At 34.8% G+C, this 17,413-nt stretch overlaps 1 protein-coding gene across 1 annotated transcript; it reads right to left on the bottom strand.

Moving 5' to 3' along the window:
- Window positions 1-3,321: 3,321 nt before the first annotated feature.
- On the bottom strand, window positions 3,322-15,900 carry LOC129266157 (uncharacterized). Its single transcript, XM_054904000.2, has 4 exons — window positions 15,781-15,900; window positions 9,866-10,130; window positions 9,116-9,349; window positions 3,322-6,466 (listed from the first exon to the last, which is right to left on the bottom strand). Exons 2-4 carry the CDS (start codon window positions 10,119-10,121, stop codon window positions 6,009-6,011), a joined length of 948 nt encoding a protein of 315 aa, XP_054759975.2. The 5' UTR covers window positions 10,122-10,130; window positions 15,781-15,900; the 3' UTR covers window positions 3,322-6,008.
- Window positions 15,901-17,413: the final 1,513 nt, after the last annotated feature.

Genomic DNA, 17,413 nt, shown 5'->3' with positions numbered 1-17,413 from the left:
GCGACTGAAGGTCCGCGGTTCGATCCTCGGCAATTTGCCAATGGCATATCTTGCTCTTCTAGAACGAGGAAAATCTGTCATTTTGGGGGAAATTTAATGTTTTCTTTGATACTTAAACCTTTCATTTAATAGTATACATTTTACATGATAAGGTTTTTTTTTTTTTTTTTTTTTTTTTTTTTTTACAGATTGCCTATTATATAGCTTAAAATATCATTCCAAAAAAAATTATACATAGAGATGAAGCAAAATAAATTGTACCACTATGGACACCAAATAAATTATTTTAACAATCACCATCGGCAGGAGAATTGTCAGCATGCAGATGCAGTACCCGCATAGGGCTGATCTCATCATTTTTTGTTCCATATACAGTATAGGAAAAAAAAAAGTAAGGTAGGGGGTAGCCCTATGCGGGTACTAATAATTCATAAATAATACTATTCAATTACTTTTTTTCCATTTAAAGGCGAAGTTCACCCTGAAGAAAACTTTGTTGTAAAAATAGCAGAAAAAATAGTAAAAAATATTGGTGAAGATTTGAGGAAAATCCGTTAAAGAGTAAGAAAGTTATTAGAGTTCAAAGTTTTGGATTTGTGACGTCATAGACGAGCAGCTGCCCCATGTGTTATGTAATATAAAATGCATGAATTTCAAATTTTGCATGGTTCCTGATGACTTATTTTTGTTTTTTATTCAAGATCGGGTGTGAAATGATTTGTCTATTGATATACAAAAAGTAAAGTGAAAACCATTTTCAATTTTCTGCGAAAATGACATTTCATTGATTTTTTACCATTCGCTATGTAGGAATGCTGCTCGCATATGACGTCACAAATCAAATAATTGGAATTCTAATAACTTTTTAACTATTTGATGAGTTTTTATCAAACCTTCGGCAATATTTTTTATCATTTTTTCTGCTATTTTTACAATAAACTTTTTGTCAGGGTGGACTTCCCCTTTAACTTTAGGGGCACGTACAACATTGCCGGATCCAGTTGGCAACAGCGGCCGCCCCCCATTGCCGATCGACGCATAGAAAGGAAAAATAAGAAAAAAATTGAAGAGCTAGGCGATAACCCCCCCCCCCCCAAAAAAAAAATATATATATAAAGGCCCTATATATATATATATATCATATAAAAATATACTCGCGCTTCACGCCGGATTTATTTATTCTGGCTTAATGAAATTATTTCATAGACCTACATTACCTTGCATGTAAGAATAATGTACTTAAAACCTCAATAGGACTTCCCCTTTTTTATTTAAAAAAAATCAACATTAATTAGCTGCCGCGATCGAGGAAATTTTGGTGATTTTTTCGCCCCCCCCCCATTGGCAAAAACTTATCCCCCCCCAAAAAAAAAACGAATGAATAAAAAATTGTTTCCCTCTTAGTGAAACGTGGAGAAAAAAAAACTGAATTACGTCGTGTCAATATTTATGATTTCTAATTCTAATTCAGTAGAGACCTCTGTTTTACAAAAATGTACATCCCCTTACTAAAAATATTCTTGCTCCTTCCATTTGTTTTTCTTCTTTGTTATTTGTTTTGTTCTTCAAAACAAATATGCACGGTTAATCTCTCAAAAACCAAAATGGTGTCATGCTACCCCTCTTCAAACTTTGTAGGCTACCTGTTTCTGATAGAATACATTATCACATTATCGAATGCTTGTTCCAACCCCCAAATCTCGGTCAACCACACTTCTTACATTTCTTCATTATTTCAACAACAAAGATCCACATACTCTCTTCGTTCTGTAACTGCTATTTATGTCATTAAAAATACAAGGCCTGCTTCAACTCAGTCTTTTCAATCTCTTGCCCCCCCCCCCCCCGTCTTTGGAACAGACTCCTTTCATCTCTCCGAAACCTCTCTAGTTGGTATCCATGTTCAACACCCTTTTTTCTCTCTCTCTTCCGTTTCCATTTTATTACTCCCCTCCCCTCTTTACTTCTTTTTCTTCGCATATTTTTTTCACCTTCTCCCTTCCTTTTCTTTTCTCTCCCACATTCCTTCCATTCTCTCCTTCGTTTTATCTATATGATCCCATTCTTTCTTACTTTTTCTTCTCTCCCTTTTGCTTTCTCCTTTGTCTTTCTTTCACCTTTCTCTTATTTTCCTCCTCCCTTTATTTGCCCTTCTACTTCCCCTTTCCTTCTCTTTCTCCCCTTTATCGTTTTCTTCACCCAATCCCTTCTTTTTGCTCTCTCTCTCTCTTTCCTTTCTATCCCCTCTCTTTCTATTCCCCTTCTTTTCTTTCCTATTTCACTTTCCTACTCTCTCTGTAACTTACTTTTCCCTCTATCCATCCCTTCATTTCCTTCTCCCTCTCTTCCACTTCCTTGCAAGAGTAAGCATGGTTCACTAACCGTGGACGATTCCTGCAGCCCTATACACACATCACTTGTCATTAATTGACCGAATGGTGCTGTTTAAAGGCCAAGTCCACCTCAGAAAAATGTTGATTTGAATTAATAGAGCAAAATCAATCAAGAATAACGCTGAAAATTTTCATCAAAATCAGATACAAAATAACAAAGTTATGACATTAAAACAATCGCTTATCCCCCCCCCCAAAAAAAAAAAAGTTATGCACAACTCCGTGACATGCAAATGAGAAAATTTGTTATGTTTGAATTACGCAATATTTAAATTTCGTATAGGTTTGATAGGGACCAACGTGACAGAACTAAAAATGTTAAGGCAGTGGTAATTCCACATGTTCAGGGAGGAAGAAAATTTTGTTTCACAGAGAATGGGGAGGAAAATTATTATACTTCATATATTATAAGAAATACAAAAAAGAAATTGTGAGTGGATGGCGTCATCGATCCCCCATTTGCGTTCCGACCAGGATGTGCATAATAACTGTTTTTTTCTTTTGAAATTAACGAAACTTAAATATTTTCTAAATTACTTATTTTACATCCACTTTTAATGAAATTTTCAGTGTAATGCTTATTGGATTTTTATTTTGTTATTCAAATCAACTTTTTGTTGGGGTGGACTTGTCCTTGAACAAAACATCAGTCTACTATACATGCTATATGAAACGATTTGAACGACATGAGGAATTGAAAGGCATGGCAATCTGAACCGGGGACATCCCCGGTTAATGGTAAAATACCAGAAAATGCACTTGGAACTAGATTGTCAAAACCGACCTTAATACACCCTCACCTGCCCATAACAGAGGCACACATGATGCACTCTCAGTCTCACACCCTCGAATCTCACCCCTGACATACGTTTATTTCCTCATACAAGTTCAATAGACATGATAACATATTAGAGTGATCAAAATCACGTTTTAAATATATTTCATTTAATCTACTATAATTACTTAACGTATAACCATTCTAAATAAAAGTACATTTCTATCTTTTGTTCACAATTAAGGATAAACGCATTTCCAAGACAATATATTATACATGTTATACAGGCCCACTTGTACTCATGCGCAAAACTGTTTTCTAAAATCTTGTTATTATTTATTATTCATTTATTCATGTTTTCTTTATTATATATGATATACTAAGGTGCCTGGTATTCCTGTTTAGTTAATACAAAAACGGCTTTACAACGGAACCCTCCGCTTTTACAAACAGAATATATTAGAACATAAACATGATATTATATACATAAATACAAATGATAATTAACATAAAGTAAAACAAAAGTTATAATGTATAAAATAAACATAAAACAAACAAACCAAAACATTGGAGGAAGCAATACCAGAGTTTATGTCAAAATAAATGTTTGGACAATTGGTATTCTCGTTGAAAGAATTGATAACATTGATGGATTGAAAAGGAAAAAGGGGGGTTAATTTAATAGGGAGCTTGCTTTATAAGAGAATGACCTCCTTTTGAACTCAATTTCTGGGAATAAAATGCCGAGGATAAAATTTAGTGCATTGCAGGTGCAATATATATATATATATACTTTAATATTGTCCCCAATACCGGTCCCCACTATGCTTTAAAAATGTGCGACGAGTAATCAGCGATTTGAAATAAATTAGGGCTTTTATATTCGCATACATTCGTAATTCCGAAGCTTCGTTATTCCGAAGGCTTGGATTTCCGAAGGTTCGTTAGTCCGAAAACGAAATTATTAACGAGCCTTATTTCGTTTTCGGACTAAAGAACCTTCGGAACAACGAACCTTATTTCGTTTTCGGATTAACGAACATCGAGGTATAGGCAATTTACGTGTTTCAGAATTACGAACCTTCGGAATAAAGAACCTTCGGAATTACGAACCTTCGGAATTACGAAGTGTAACCTTTATATTTATTATTTTGATTAGTTTCCCAATGCAGTGCAACAATAATCATTTTGTGGTAAAATTAAGGCAAAAATATAAATTTACAAGAGTTTTATCAGGCATTGCTTTATGCGGTGAATACATCCCATTGTACGTGAAATAATACTTGATATGTTAAGACCACGTCAGTTGTGAGTCAAGTATAACACTTATAGATATATTATTTCATCAGTACACGGTAGGTTGTTACTATATCATTTTGATCGTGAATTGGTTATTCTCCAACTTTCCTTTTGTGCCGAAAGAAATGACCAAGCTTTTTTGTGGATGAATATACTATCTTGTTTATATCACTGAACATATTTACATCTAAATAAATATAAAAAAATCACAAAGCAAAATGCTGAAAATTTCATCAAAATCTGATAACAAATAGCGAAATTATTGAATTTTAAAGTTTATCAATATTTTGTGAAAACAGTTATATGCATATCGTCATGAATATTAATTAGGTTGGCTGATGATATCACATCCCCACTTTCCTTTTTCTTATGTCATTACATGAAATCATAAATGTTTCATTTTTTCATACATTGTGTAAATGATGTGTCTCCATTATGATGAAATAAGTTGCGGCAATCAATGACTAATGCATTTAATTAGTTGTCAATCCAATTAGTTCTTAATAGAAAATTGTTGATTAAACCTAATTTCACATAATAAAATACAAAAGAACAAGTGGTGATATGACATCATCAGCCCACCTAATGAATATTCATAAAGACATGCCTAAAACTGTTTCACTGAAATAATGCAAATCTTTAAAATTCAATAACTTTGTTATTCGATTTTGATCAAATTTTCAGCATTTTGCTTTGTGAATTTTACTGTATTTATCGAAATACAAATATTTCCAGCCTGGACGATCCCTTAAAAATACGAATGCAATCGTGTACTGCTTTCTGAAGGACTTTTTTTTAACACAGAAGGCAGTATTGAAATAGGCCTGAAATTGTCAACACCGATCATAAATAAACACTAGCAACTCCTATATTACAGTCCTAAACATGCTAAAGTTATCAAAACAGCCCTTTGTTTTCATTGTTAGTTGAAAGGGAAGAAATTCTGCGTTTACCTATTTTGATACTTAATTTTCTTGAGTATGAGCCAAGTGAACAAAATATACATATTTTATCAAAAAAATACATTAATATTTTTCTAACATGTAAATGTTAGATGTATCCCGATTATTTGATCAGCCTCTTTATGGAGTCCCTAATCCTCCTTAAACATCCTTTTTTTTCTTCATTCCTATACTTGATAAGACAAAACTTCTTGAAAATCCAGAAATAATGAAATTCAAGAATGAGGGGGGGGGGGTGCTGAATCAAACCCCCTTAAACCGCCGAATGGAAAACTTTGCTATCCTTCATGAAACAATCAGCACAATTTCGTAACAAATCGTTCATGTTCCCTTGTTTAATATGAAAGTGCAAATGCAACTTATTGCTTCTATAACCCACTAGGTTTCTTCAATCCCTCGCTTTCAAATGTCTCTAAAATAGCCACATTAACCCTCTTACCCATTTCCCATTGGAAAAGTTCTTCGCATGGCCCGAATTGCCTAATCTAATATGAGCCCCCCCCCCCCCGAATCAAGGTGAACGTCTGGCTGGAAAGTTTGCCTCCACCCCTAATCCAGAATTGCTAATATCGTTATTTTCTAGAAGGATTCTTGTACAATAACCATTTCCGTAATACCCTCATCAGAATCACACTTGGTGATCTTATAGTCGTATCCTTTACCATCAATTTTCCATCCATCTAGGAGCTTTGCAATAGACCATTCTCCGAGTAATTTTTCTACATCTCCCTTTACGCTTTCGACCTGTGATTTCGTCGCCCAACTCCAATCCCGTGTGATGCCCTCTGCGATTCCAACAACACGAACATCCTTCACTGGCCTGATTAAGGTGATCACCTGGTCTCCAAACTTTCTGTTGGGATCATCATTTTTCTCAAGTTTGTTGCCATATCCTCCACCGACAACTTGCCACCCATCTTGAAGTTTGGCGATGGTCCATTCATCAAGCAAATCAGTAACATCTTTCATAGAATCCTTTACTTCCCAGTAAGTCGCCAACCTCATGCCACCAGGCATCCCATATTCGACTTTAGTGACTGAAACCAAACAAGATTTTTTTTAATGAAACATTTCGGTAAGACTACAAACAGAAATTTGAGAAAATATATTTAAAGTAGGACTTTGATTAAATGCTTATGTTTATCTTTTGTTACCGTCGAATGTAACGTTCATATACAATCAGCGTTGAATTCAAACAACGTTTTTACTCTACATATCATTCTTGGAAGGCTTTTTCAAATCCAGACCTGCTCAAAAAAAATATTATATATAATTTACAAATCAAATGTTTCTAGTCATCTTGTTAATGTATATTTGCTTTAACTTTTATTCACTAAAATCAACTATTATCATGCTGTTTATGTTCGGAATAGGACCGTCGACGACTTCCATCTTGAAATGAAAAAAAAATACAAAGAAAGAAATGCGTTATAAATAGAGTAAAACAAAATAGCACTCCATCACAAAACTAGTTGGATGAAGAATTGAAAACAAACACCAAAAAATATTAACCAAAATAATAATAAAAAACAATAAAACGGCAACAACAATAATTTAGGTTATCCCGTCCATGTTCGTAGATCTATCATCGGAATATAAGTAAGATGATGCTATCCTCATACTTTTGGACCTGACATCAGCCTTCGATACAGTTGATCACGATGTTCTTCTTTCCAGGCTGAAAACACGATTTGGTGTCTCTGGAACTGTAGCAAAGTGGTTTGACTCTTACATCACTAGACGATATCAACAGGTGATCATAGATGTCTCACGATCTGATCCTACTCTACTTAAATGGGGGGTGCCGCAAGGTTCGGTCATCGGGCCTGTACTTTTTATATGCTACACGACACCGTTTGAATATCTAATACATTCCTATGGTTTATCGTGTATGATATATGCTGATGACACACAATTATACAGTGCGTCCCAGAAAAAAACGAAACCGAGATTTAGCGACGATTTATCATAACTTAATCACAAATAAAATAGACAAATGACCTACCAATGTAAAGCTTAGAATCTCCACTTTCATCTGATATTACTAAGATTATTTCTCCTTCACGCATGAGTGAGCAAAAACAATTTGAAGAAGGGATACCAAAAAGTCATTTGGCGGGTTGTATCTGGCTTTCAAAAGGAAAACCACATTTTTAAAAGGTTCAATATCTGCTCTTTAATTTGATACCTCAATTACAGAAAATGGTCAAGAAATAAAAAAGTTCTAGTTATTTGAAATAAGGCTTGAATTTCAATAATTTCATAAAATGAAGAGGTTTTACAGGCTAGCGTTCAAACTCACTCGACACTCCGTTTTGTTTACGATCAGTCATGCATTAAGTCTTTTGTTAACCATGCGATAGCTTCTGTGGGAAACTGGTGAAAACAGTTTATTTAATGAAATTATGGAAATTCAAGCCTTATTTCAAATAACCAGAACTTTGTTATTTCTTGACCATTTTCTGTAATTGAGGTATCAAATTAAAGAGCAGATATTGAACTTTTAAGACATGTGATTTTCTTTTTGAAATTCAGATACCCCCCGCCAAATGAGTTTTTGGTATCCTTTCTTCAAATTGTTTTTTGCTCGCTCATGCGTGAATGAGGAATAATTTCAGTAATATCAGATGAAAGAGGAGATTCTAAGCTTTACATTGGTAGGTCATTTGTCTATTGTATTTGTGATTAAGTTATGATAAATCATCGCTAAATCTCAGTTTCGTTTTTTTTCTGGGACGCACTGTATATCTCATTCAAGTCTGGAAAGCTCTCCGAATGTTGCAGACTGAAGTGGAAGATTGTCTTTGTGCCATTCGTTCCTGGATGACTGTGAACTATCTACTCCTTAACGATATCAAGATTGAAGTCCTGCATATCTCCTCCCATCGAAGACATACCCCTGAGCTACCTCCAATTCAAATTGCAAATGTTTATATCCATCCCTCTAAAACGGTTACTATCTTAGGTGTTTTGTTTGATTAAAACCTTTCAATGCGTCCCCATGTCAACAGCAACTGTCGTAAAGCATCCTTCGCTCTAAGAAAAGTTGGTAAAATTCGTAAATATCTCTCTAAGTCATCTACTGAAGTCCTAATTCATGCATTTATTAGTTCACTTCTTGACAGTTGCAATAGCCTGCTCCATGGAATTCCAGAAAATCCCGTCTAGTTTCCCTCACTAAAAAACATGACCATGTAATACCTACTCTTAAACAATTGCACTGGCTCCCCATTAAATTTCGTATACAATTAAAAATACTACCCCTAACTTTCAAATCTCTTCAAGGACATGCTCCAAAATATCTCTCTGAATTAATCCAGGCATATACTCCCAGTAGGTCCTTACGTTCTGCAAATCAAAATTTCTTAACAGTCAAAAAAGCAAAAACGATTTTTTTTTTTTTTTTTTTTTTTTTTTGTGATAGGTCCTTTTCAAGCTCTGCCCCACGACTTTGGAACACTCTTCCAGCTTCCCTCCGTTGTATGGCCGCGCAGCTACAGCCGGGGTAATAATAATACGCCAAGTATATTACAGCGCCTTGAGCACATAATCAATGTGGATTTGGCGCTTTAGAAATGCTCTATATTATTATATTAGAGGTATCCGACAATCGTAATCTAGGAATATCGCAATCCACATAGGCACCGAAATGGGTTTTTGTTCTAATATAAAAACGATGAATTTACCTTTAAATTCTTTCTTCATCACGTTGGTAAGCAACTGGTCCCCGAAATTTTTGTTGGGATCATCATATTTCTCAACTTTGTTGCCATATCCTCCACCGGCAACTTGCCACCCATCTTGAAGCTTGGCGATGGTCCATTCGTCAAGTAAATCTATAACACTTCTCATATTATCCTTCACCTCCATGTAAGTCGCCAACCTCCACCCACCAGGAATCTCATCTTGGACTCTAGTGACTGACATCAAAAAGAATTCTGGTTAAAACGTCTGGGAAAGATTACAAACAGAAATTTAAAAACATATATTCCTGAAGTATAACTGAAAGTGGATAGGCACGTTGTTTTATTTGATCAGACATGAAGAAAGAAAAACTAGTATGCCAGCGCGAATCGGGAGAGCTATTTTTTTTTTTTTTTTTAGACTTATATCTTTAAACGGAACATTCTAACCATGTTCGGTATTCATATTCATTACAACGAGTGAGTGACACCACTGACACTCATTTGCTGTATTGTAACTATAACTATTTTTGTAAAAATAAGCGAAGCTTGAAAATTATCCAATCGATTTTGATGAAATTTTCGTCGCTTTTCTTGTTTGTTTGATTTTCCTCTATTGGTTGAAATCAACTTTATGTGGTGAACTGTAGTCTTTAAGGAGAAATAGGTATCGGATAAATCATAATGTAGGATTATTACAATCCACATTGGGACCGAATGGGATTTTCTCTAAGATAAATATGATCTCCTTACTTTTGAAAGATTTGTTCATATTGATGATCACTCGATGGCCCATCTCTTCGGAAGGATCTGCACATTTCTGAATTTGGTTATTATACCCCGAACCGGAAATTTTCCATCCGTCTGCAAGCTTAGCGATGGCCCATACATCTATGTCGCCAAGTAAGCCCACAACCTTTTCCTCATAACCTTCTACTTCCTCATGCGTCGCCAATCGCCACCCCACAGGAACATCGCTACTGGTCGTAATGACTTTGAACTCAGCCATAGCTCTGTACTAAAAAAAATAATAATAAATAGTGATAAGAAATAGAGGTACGGGGTGTGTTTTACAAAGCGTTACTTAGCATGCTTAGAGTCACACTTAAATTTCCATTTGCGTGCGGTATAAAAGGCAGCACCGCATTGGTAGTATATAACGGCGACCGCACACCTTACGATTGGTCTGCGACCCGATTTCAGAATAAAATGTAGTAGAATTTGAAGCTAATATTGAGACTTGGAATATCTTACTGTGCAATGTTCTAAATCATCATACGAATACCTACTTCAAATCTGTGACTATGCTATCACCCTTCTTAGAATGAAAGCGAATTTAATATCTTGTCGTAATGACGTCATAGCAGTCGTACGAATGGCTACGATTTGAAACTAATAAGTAATATGGCCTTTACTCCAAGATAAAGGCTTGCAATCTTTCAAAATGGTTATATTAGTATTCTTTCAATTAATTTTAACCTCAAATAAAATGACACGTTCCATTCACATTTTCAGAAAATGAGCAAAATGCGATTTGTTCCTAAATCGGATCGCGAACAGTCGTAAGGTGTTCGGTGGCCTTAAAAGAACGCGCACTGCTGCTTATTGATTAATAAGATTGCGCTTTACAATGTAAAGCGCGAATACACTACCGAATTGCTTGTTTGAATATGTAATATTGAAATACCGTTATGTTAAGCGTCCCAAATTCGTTTTGTTTTAATTATCTACGATATCCAGAATAGGTTGTTGATTAAATAAATAAACTTCAAATTTTTCAACCCTTCAAAACGGCCCAAACTTTCAGATTTTCAAACAAACCATGTTTGCGTCGGCATTTAAGCATGGCTGTACAGCCTGTAAGTATACTTAACACTTTGTTAAACACCCCCTCAGTACCGATATAGTACGTCATGAAACGTATATTCGATCTTTCTGAACAATATAGAAAACAAAAATAATTCTTTGTTTACATAAAATGAATTCATGGTTCAGCTTACAGCATACTAATTATAAATACGATTGCTATATCAAACTGCATCTCGTTTCACATGCAATGATTTCATTGTTGTTTTCAAAAAGCATTTCTATTGTCCTTTAAAACAGTATAATCACAATGATCATGAAACCGAATTGTTATCGAAATTATGATTATAATTCACATCTGTTTGATCAAAATAATAGGAAGAGGTAATATCTATAAAATTCTTGCAGTTTGGAATTAGTCACAAATTTCTTTGACTTTATCAATTTGCTGCTAAGCTTTGCACACATTGATTTAAATAATTTTGCCTATATAGCATATAAATGGTTGAACTTAATTATAACAAAGGCCGCAAGTTTATCTGCATTTGTTTATAATTCATCGAAATAGTAACAACTGGTTACTTAGCCTTGAAGACTTCGTGATGATATTTTTTTAATATTTTGACATAATACTTCTTCGTGGTTTCTACGGGTTAATGATATAACCTCGTTCCTGGACATGCTGGATGAGTGCCTTTTGCCAGCAACGAAAAATACGATACGTATTAAATTGCTTCTATAAATATAAATATAAAACAATAACCAAATACTTTGTTTACATCAATGAAGTTAAACATTCATTTGATTCTGAAATGATTTGATTCTAACAAAAAAATTGTTTTGATATAGTGTCCATACGTCCATCTATTTATACGAATAATATTCTGCTCTGTTATATCAACATTCACATATCATTATTTTCCTTTTCATTTCACAAATAAATAATACAAATTATACAATATTTCACATTGGTGGATCAACGCTTTCAATTCAGCATACACTGAATCCAGATAAAATAGCCGGAAACCGGGCCGAAACCTAAACGCCCTGCTCTTGTTGCTAAACCGGGCAAATCGAGACATTGTAAATTGTCTGACAAATATGAAATATATCCATATGCATCCCCACTAAAATTGGAAATAAAAAGATGGAGAAGGTTCAGAATAATATATCTAGCCCTAATATAGAACATATATGATGGGGGAGTGGAAATACATACCAAAATATGACTTTATTCCGTCAAATTTCGAGCAGGATCTAGTGCGTGTAATTGTCCATAGACATCGGTTTATTAAGTCAGTAAAGGGTCTGAGAGTCAAGACTTGTCGAACTATCGGCTGATAATCGTTAAAATACCTTTATTTCATTTTCAGTTCAAACCTAGGCCATATACTGAATGAAAATGTCACTTACTCTCCTTGATTACTTTGTCAAATTCCCTTGTGTCATTGCATTTTTGTTGATGTGCAATATTAGTTAAGTTAGCAGAAATAACTATTATGATATTAAGAAATGATGATAGAAGTAATAGTGATGACAATAGCAGTCACTGGCGTAAATCCCGGGTGGATGGGGGGGATATATCCCCCCACTTTTCGAGGAGGGGGGGATGGCCTGTACAAATATCCCCTCCCCACTTTTTACGAAAGAAATGAAAAAAAAAATCACAAGAGATAATTGTTTTATTGGTGAAAATTCTTCCTAAAATACCGCTTAACAAATAAAACAATATTATTGAATCATAAAATGCAAATAAAGAGCCATTTCACCATTTCCAAACGAAATACTTATGTCCTTATTATAACATTGAAGAGAAACCCCTGTTTCTTCCAATTCATCAATGTTGGGGTCTTTGGGAAGGGATTAAGATGGAATGTCAAAATATTTTGAATGTAATCTCTAATAAAACCATTAAACCATCATGAGGTAAAAAAAGATAATAATATTGGAGGGGTATTTGCCATATGGACATACAGTGGCGTAACTACGGGGGGGCATGGGGGGCACATGCCCCCCATCGGCTGACAAAAAAAAAACGGGGAAAGGGGGAAAAGGAGAAAAAAGGGAGAAAGGAAGAGAAACGTAGTGGGAAAGAAGAAAATATTATTCATTATAATGTTATATTATATTATAATTATGTTATGTTACATTACAACTATATGAAACATTTTTTTATTGTTCCTGGTGCTCGCATTGTCTGTTTAACGAGATATATAATCCTGTTGTACTAAAACATCCCGTTTTCAAGTCAATATAAACCAAATATATTTCCTAGCACTTGAGTTATCATTGTTTAATGTAGTGACATATGCTTCTTTTTCATGACTCAAAAGTGATTGCCCCATGTTAAGGTCTTCGTATATATGAAACATTTCCTGTCCGTGATTACGTTCGCATTAGTGGATTGGTGAGATATGTCTGCTCTTCATGAATTCCTAAAATCAGTCCTTAAAATGTCCCTTCTTCCGATCTGAATATCAAAACTTTTCAGCTCGCGCTTCGCGCTCGCATCATTTGGTTAATGAAATACGTATGGTCCTAGTTAATTCCTACAAAGAAACCTTAGAATGCCCCACTTCAGGTCTGAATTATCTAAGTTTTCAGCTCGCGCTTCGCGCTCGCGCATTGTTCAGCGAGACAGGTACCTATCATGATTACACAAATTTGATTATATTGTCCCTTTTTAGGTGTGAATATAAAAAAAAATTCAGCTCGCGCTTCGCGCTCGCATTATTTGATCAGTGAGATACATATCCGTTTAATGACATTGTCCTTAAAATGTCTCTATTAGGTCAGTATAAATGGCAACTTAGCGCGCTCCGCGCGCTCACTAGCGCACTCACTTAGTGATTCAAAAATTTTGCTGGTGCCCCCCCCCTCCCCAATGCCGTGACCCACGGTACGCCACTGTGGACATATCAATGACAATTGCTTGCATATCTAAAACATGATTGCAAAAAAATGCCAAAATATTTCAGTCATCCCCCCCACCCATCAACACGGATTTACGCCAGTGATAGCAGTAGTGTTAAGAGTATTAGTTATGATGGTACAAACAATGCTAATTTTATTAGTGATAAAAAATATGAATAACAATGTTAGGTAGGTAAGTATATAGTGATATACTGCAATATCTAATAGTGCTCGACTGTGTATGAGCTGAGTATAAATAATTTATTGGTTGGATTGCTTAACTAAGCTAGTCGTACAGACTGTTTCACCCTAAGGCTCATCAGCGACTGATTAGTATGAAGAACACAATTTTTGGACAGAATAAAGTATACAGAGCATGTGCATTAGGGTATAACATTGGGTTGACAGAGATGAAAGGGGTAACTGAAGGGGTACATGTGTATTGTTTATTACATCAGGGGTACTTAGGGGTCATTACTACATGGTTACATGTGAGGGGGGGGGGGGGGCTGGTGGGGCTGGTGTGAATAACAATGTTATTAACAATAATGATGATTACATAAACAAGGGTGATTACGATTAGATCACAAACCTTTATACATATAAACAAATTAAGTAATACATTTAAGTAGAGGTGGGCTATACAGGGGTAAAAAAGGGAGATGTTCCAGATTTCTTGGGGCACCTGCTTATTTGATGCAGGTTCATCTCCTGAGAATTTTGATACCATTTTATTGATATCGGCCAAAAAATGAGAAGGTGTCGCCCTAAACATCTTATCTGGGTGTGCGTGGCCCCAAATAGGCCAAATATGGAAGTGTCTGAGTGCATTTTTGTAATAGCCTATATGTTCCGTATCCGTTTGGGTGAATTTTGTGTTGATTTATAAGTTTTTATCAACCAATTGATAATCCAATGAATCTAATAATATCGAAGCCAGAGTTGATACTTTGGGTGAAATTTTATATTTTTTACCAAGTTTGATCATTTATTGGGCCACTAGATCATGTGACCTTGAATATTAAACAGGTCATTTTTCTTATGCACTTTTGTAGAAAACCCTTCGGATGTGATCCATGACTCAACCCAAGCTGGATCAGACAGCCATTCCTAAACATCCATGTACATAATTTTTATACATTATGTATTTCTTTGTTTTTTAATGCTTTTTTTTCGACGGAAATCGTCAGCGATACTTTTTTCAGTCGTAAATAATATGAAATCAATTGTTTTTAGTCAGCAAACGTAAAAAAAAGTAATGAAATATTTTTCAATTGTGGCTACATAGAGAATTTACACTGGATTTGTACACGGAATCATCTATTGGGGCAATTTTAGGCCCGACATTTATTTCTAAAATATTGCACAACTTTGGAACCGCGCACCCGAGTGTCGCAAATTCAGTCTCAAAAGTTGTGCGAGACTTGAAAGTAAAAAGTCAGTGAGAGGTGCGGTAAAAAATTATATATCCGCGTTGTGCATTTATCGCCAAGAAATGTTACAAAATATGTCAAGAAATGTATAATATACACGTTTTCAAAGGGGGGTGGTCCTATGGAGCCAAAATCATTTTTTTTGGCGGCACCTTCTCAATTTTTGACCGATTTTGTTAAATGAGGTATCAAAATACTCAGAAGAACACCCTTTTCCATCTAAGCTGGTGCCGATACTCTAAGCAAACTGAAACATCACCATTTTATAGCCTACCTCTGATTTAAGCCATCATATTGTATTCTGCGTTTTTTATGCTTACAGAGTTACAGTCCTGATGAAGATCAAAGATCGAAAGCTAGACTACTAAATAAAGGACGCTATACAACCATCTCATAGCCCATAGCCCATGTACACACACACACACACACACACACACACACGCAAACGCACACTTTGCGTTATGTGTAAATAAACGTAATGCAAATATAAATCACTTGATGGTATATAACACTTACCGCAATCAAAAAAAGTACAAAATGAGAAACAGAGTGAAGACAAGACGTATCGATAATTGCTTGTCTGCGGTTGAAAGGAAATGCCGGGATTGTGTGGCATCTAGCTCTATTTATTGATTTACAACACGCATGCCAGATATTCTTGTCCGTTATGAATATTCATTAGAATAAGAAGAATGTGATTGGTTAACCGTCTGATTGGTCAATCATCTGACTAATAAAGAGTTCCTGGGAATTCCAGATACGAGACTAACCCCCCTCGTTTTTTTTTTCGATGTTTTTTTTGTTTGCTCAAATGGCCGTCATATTGACAAATAGCAAAAAAGTGTTTGTCGATATTTGGTGAATCGGAACAGAATATTGACAGAATGTTAAAGCGGGAGTTAACCCTAACAAAAAGTTTATTGTAAAAATAGCATTAAAAATTGCTGAAGGTTTGAGATCAGTGGCGTAAGACAGGTTCGTACACCTGGGGGGATGACTGGGCTGCCAATAATAATACAAATAAAAAATATTACTAATATAAATAATAATGCTAATACTAATAGGTTCCTTTTATCTCGCATTTCAAGACAGGGTAAATTCACACTGCGCTTTACATGAAACAAACTTCTTAAAACATTTCAAACTTATGTCTTCATGCATCAATCAACATACTTTAAATGAATACAAAACAAGGTGCATCTTAAAGAAAACAAAAATAAATAAATAGTTAACAATACAGAAAAGATGTAGCTGCTGCAAACTAATGTATACCAGTCAGTCCTGATATCAGTATTAGTGTAACAATAATCATATAGTGGGAGCATGAAGTTGAACAATTCATGATTTTACATAATTATATATGTTTGTTTGAATAATACTTGTTATAAAGATAGTAGTATGGTACTCTCTGTCACGAATTATTATGTATACTGTTGTATCACATTCATTTTCTATTCTGTTTTAGATTGCGCTGATGCATTTTGCACACAATGTATAATGCCTATAACACGAGTGGGCCAGACCACACATGTATTTCAATAAAAACCGACTTGAGAAAATAACGTGTATATAAATATATAAATGAATTAATAAATAAATGCATATAATGTATATATATATATATATGTATAAATATCATATACCTGTAATATAATCTGATATAAACTAATAAATAAATAAATAAATATAATACATATCATATATGAGAAGGTATTGCTAGTACTCGGTTCGTGCCTGAAAAGTAGTCTCGATGAAAAGAAAAAAGTTGTTGCTTCATTCCCATACCAAAAACAGCTTGATTAACAGTTGCTAATCAGATAATAGAGACATGCGGTAAGTTGGTAAACTTACTTAAGGAGCATTCATGGCTCAACAAACAAACATATCGGTCTCTTTATTTTCTTTTTTTACCGTCTGAATTGGCTTTCACCGTGTGAATGCGGCTAATAACAATAAACACAATTACAATAATGATGAGGATTATTATTATCATCATCATAATTATTATTATTATTAATATTATAATTGTTATCATTATTATTATTACTATTATTATCATCATTATGACTTATTAAGTAACCAAATATAATTCCCCAAAACCTGGGGGGGGGGATGATTGTACATGCCATCCCCCCCCCCACCTTGTGAG

The sequence above is a fragment of the Lytechinus pictus genome, chromosome 8 (assembly GCF_037042905.1).
Source record: "Lytechinus pictus isolate F3 Inbred chromosome 8, Lp3.0, whole genome shotgun sequence".
Taxonomy (NCBI): Eukaryota; Metazoa; Echinodermata; class Echinoidea; order Temnopleuroida; family Toxopneustidae; genus Lytechinus; species Lytechinus pictus.
This window is presented reverse-complemented; position numbering and strand designations above follow the sequence as displayed.